Source organism: Empidonax traillii, unplaced genomic scaffold (genome assembly GCF_003031625.1).
Source record: "Empidonax traillii isolate 1590-97213 ecotype Southwest subspecies unplaced genomic scaffold, ASM303162v1 scaffold253:size710434, whole genome shotgun sequence".
Classification (NCBI taxonomy): Eukaryota; Metazoa; Chordata; class Aves; order Passeriformes; family Tyrannidae; genus Empidonax; species Empidonax traillii.
Window position 1 is genome coordinate 6,996 of NW_020955446.1, and position 4,363 is coordinate 11,358.

Below are 4,363 nucleotides of genomic sequence, written 5' to 3' on the forward strand. Positions count from 1 at the left end.
TGCTGCCTTGTAGGATTGTGTAGGAACTGACTTTTGACTTTTTTCATACTTTTCAGCTGTTACTGCTCTCTTATCCATTAAGTGTTTAGTTTAGGAGAGCAGTGTGTTTTAAGGATGGTGGTTGTAATAGGCACTTTTCCATGATGTTTTTTTCTTATGAGATTTTTTTTTTTCAAATTGCAGAGGCTGTCTATTCTATGGTCCACCAGGGACTGGAAAGACACTGGTTGCTCGTGCACTTGCAAATGAATGTAGCAGAGGTGACAGGAAAGTAACCTTTTTTATGAGAAGTGCTGCCGACTGCATGAGTAAATGGGTAGGAGAATCTGAACGACAGCTGCGTTTAGTATTTGAGCAGGTAAGTTTGAAACGTGCCATGTATTCTGTTCGAATTGTCATTAATTTTCTGTGGTTGAGAAGAACTCATTCTTTTTCATGTTTTTTCAGCTCCTTCCACTGAAGTTCCACTGGGATTGTCAGTGTTTCCTTTTTCAGTGGGGTTTTTAGGGGCTTGATATCTTGAGATATATTGGGAAAGATTAGTAAAGCAAGTAAGAAAATCACTACCATCACCACCCTCAAAAAAACCCCAACCATAATTTACAAACCAAACAGTCACAATAAAGGTTTTAAGAAGCAGGAGATGATTGCTTTAGATCAGAGGGAAACAGATGCCGGCTGAAAGCATATTCATTTAAATTGGTAATGGAAGGTTGCTTCCAGAACCTGTAACTGAGTTAAGTCCTGTATCTGTTCTTGATGGTTGCCAAATAGCTGTAAAAACTACTGGTACAATTCCTTTCCTGGCTGCTGTCTTCTGTTACTTGTGCCACTTTATTTCATTAGCTCAATTAATAGAGATCCCTGATGCTAGTCTGAAAATCTATTTCCAATGCCTTTCCAATCACAGTTTTTTTCATACATTTTCTCTTTCAAATAGTTCTGTTTTCCTGATGTCAATATTCCTGCATTTTCATTGCAGGCCTACCAGATGCGACCTTCAATTATTTTCTTTGATGAGATCGATGCTCTTGCTCCCACACGGTCCAGTAAACAAGACCAAGTTCATAGGTAGGACATGTTTTGTATCTGCATAGAAAACTGCTTGATCTTTGTGAAAGGAAGACCACAACCTGTTTAACTTGATGTGACACATCCGTTTATCCTGAAAACTAGTGCTATCGAATTTCAGATGATTTTTAAACAACAATAAGCAAAACCAATTTGCTAAGCTTGAGATTAACACAAGCTCTGTGTTATGTCTTAAAACAAGCCTTTTGCTGATCAGCATCTCATCAATAATGGGTTATCCTTTTGGAGGGATCAATGAAGAAAGTTATGTGGAACTGAAGAATATTTACTAAACTCATGAATAAAAATTATATTTTTCTGTTAGCTCTGTTGTGGGGACACTTCTGACACTTATGGATGGCTTAGCCAGCAGAGGAGAGGTTGTGGTAATTGGTGCCACCAACAGATTGGATTCTATAGATCCTGCTTTACGAAGACCCGGCCGCTTTGAACGAGAATTCCGTTTCAACTTACCAAACAAAGAGGTCAGGACTCAGTCGTAATGCTTATGTGTCAGCTCCAAACTCCTGTAACAAGGCAGCATCATGGAGCAGTGCAAGTCTCCATCAGTAGTGTACAGCTTGGACAAGAGAAGGCCGTCTGGAAAGATTGCATTGTGCTGTAGAGGGCAGAATTGGTAGTGAATATATATGAATAACATGATTTCAACAAGTAGTTTTGGTTTCACTGTGACCAACAAAGAAAATGGCATGTTTAAGAAAAAATGAATGTATGAATTAGTTTTGAAGTACTGCTGTAGCCTCTTGAAGGTGAAAGAAGTGGTATTCACACAAGAATTACTTTTTGGTAACCAAAGCTTTGATCAAGGCTTGTGCTGGAGTGAATTCTTACTGGTACTTTTTAACAGGGACTTGGACTAAGATGTGAAGCACACTGCAGAGGTGCAGGGCTTGGCAAGCTTTTAGTTCAATGGCAATAGCTAAACAATGAAGAAATTCATTTTATAGCAACCAAAAAATATTGTGGTGGGGATGGGATGGGAGGGAGATAGCACGCAAAACTGGAACCCTGTTTTTGTGGGTTTTCGCTTGCTATCACTGATATTTCATAGCACTTTTTGGAAAAAGGATAAAAGGTTTATTGGACTGAAAGCTAGTAGAAGTGCACTAAGCAGTGCATTAGCACAAACATTTGTATCCAGTTTTTATCTGCCCTCAGGAACAGGAGACGAGGTGCCATGAAACAGATCTAATACACAATTCTCTACTGTGGAAGAATATTAGAAATCTGCCATAATTAATCGGTGTATCAGGAAATAATTCAATTAAAGTCTTGCTAAGATGAGAGATGAGGATAGGCAATGCATGACATTTTCTGGATGAGTGACAGTGGTTTGAGTCATACTTTTTGTTCTTGGTAGTAACCGTAGCAATTGGAAATGGAGTGCTAGGGCTGTTTTCCTTGAATGAACTAGCAGAAAAGCAAATTTGGTGAAATAATGAAACCATCACCATGAAATTTTGCTAAATTTGAGAGAATTTTCTTTGACGTAAAATCTCCGTTTGCAGATAGGCTTTTACTATAATTGTTTCTTTATTAGGTCTCACACTTGTGAAACTCAGTTTTTATGGAAGATGTACATGCCTTTTATCTCACCGCATCCCCCAGCAAGAGTTTAATGTAACAGTCTGAGAATTATTAAATTTCCTGCTTGAAGAAGCAATGAGAGCATTAATAACTGACCTTTAAAATATGTAGAGGTTTAGCAGATAAGAAAAGTTTTTGTATTAGTCTGAGGATTTGGGGTTTTTTTGTTGTGGTTGTTTTTTTAGGAGAAAATTTAGGGCAAACTAAAATGCAACCATTTTATTACCAGGCGAGACAAGAGATTTTCAAAATTCACACACGAGACTGGACCCTAAAGCCATCGGACAACTTACTTGAAGAGCTGGCTGAGAAAAGTGTCGGTGAGTTTGAAAATAGCGCTGGTCCTTTTCCCCATGGCAGCCTCTCTTCTCCCAGCCTGTAGAGCTGCATGGGTTGTTGTGACCAAAGTTCAGGACCCAGCACTTTGCCTTGTTGAACCTCTTACAATTGGCCTCAGCCCATCAACCCAGCCTGTTGAAATCTGTCTGCAGAGCCTTTCTGCCCTCCAGCTGATCAACACTCCTACCCAACGTAGTGTTGTCCATGTTATTACTGAGATTTCATTCAATTGTCTCATCCAGATAACTGGTAAAGATATTAAAAAGTACTTGCTTCAATATTGAGCATTGGGGAACATCACTAGTGACTGTCTGACAACTGGATGTAGCATCATTCACCAACATGCTTGGCTTGGTCACACAGTTTTTAACTTATATATATATATTGACATTGTGTTTGATTCTTGTTTTGTTTATTAGGATACTGTGGTGCTGACATTAACGCCTTATGTGTTGAAGCTGGCCTCTGTGCTTTGCGCCGCCGCTATCCTCAGATACATGAAAGTGACAAGAGACTGAAGATAGATGCCACTTCGATTAAAGTAACAGCAAAGGATTTTGCCATGGCCATGCAGAAGATTGTTCCAGCTTCACAGAGAGCTGGGACTTCACCTGGTCGAGCGCTACCACCTATATCAAAGCCACTGTTAGAAAACACTCTGGAAAGAATTTTACAAGTCTTGCAGAGAGCATTTCCCCATGCAGAGCTTGCACTGAAGAAGGACCAAGGTATAACAATAACATCTACTTGTTTAACATTCTGCCAAGGCTCATACATAAACCTCTCAGCCCTAATGACAGCACAGTTTTATACTTTGCAGGTACAGAGTGCAGGAAGGGAGCTGTGAATGACTGGCAATGTGCTGTAGACAACTATGCATTCTCCACTGGAGCCCCCTGTTTCTGACAATAGCTAACATCTCATTTACCATTTTAGAGATGGATATAAGGTTTCACGTATGAGGCACCTCCTTCCAAATAATAGAATCATAGAATGGGCTGTGTTGGAAGGGACCTTAAAGATCATCTAGTTCCAACCCCTCTGCCATGGGCAGGGACATGTTTCAGACTAGGTTGCTCAGAGCTCCTGAAGAGAGCCTTGAACACATTCAGCCTGGCCTTGAACACTTACAGAGATGGAGATTCATTCTGGGCAACCTGTTCCAGTGCCTCTCCACCCTTACAGTAAAGAATTTTTCCTAATATCTAATCTAAAGCTACTTCCTTTCAGTTTGAGGCCATTTCCCTTGTCCTGTGATTACCTGTAAGAAGTCCCTCTCCATCTTTCTTGTAGGGTCCCTTCAGGTACTGGAAAGCCAAAATTAGGTCACCCTTAAGCCTTTTCT

At 40.1% G+C, this 4,363-nt stretch overlaps 1 protein-coding gene across 1 annotated transcript in view; it reads left to right on the forward strand.

The window, feature by feature from the left end:
* The window catches only part of LOC114059999 (ATPase family AAA domain-containing protein 2-like), a 23,153-nt gene that overhangs the window by 6,872 nt on the left and 11,918 nt on the right, over positions 1-4,363 (forward strand). Inside the window, 5 exon segments of the mRNA XM_027889100.1 lie at positions 184-358; positions 983-1,071; positions 1,397-1,556; positions 2,909-2,999; positions 3,438-3,746. Coding sequence (XP_027744901.1) covers positions 184-358; positions 983-1,071; positions 1,397-1,556; positions 2,909-2,999; positions 3,438-3,746 — 824 coding nt within the window.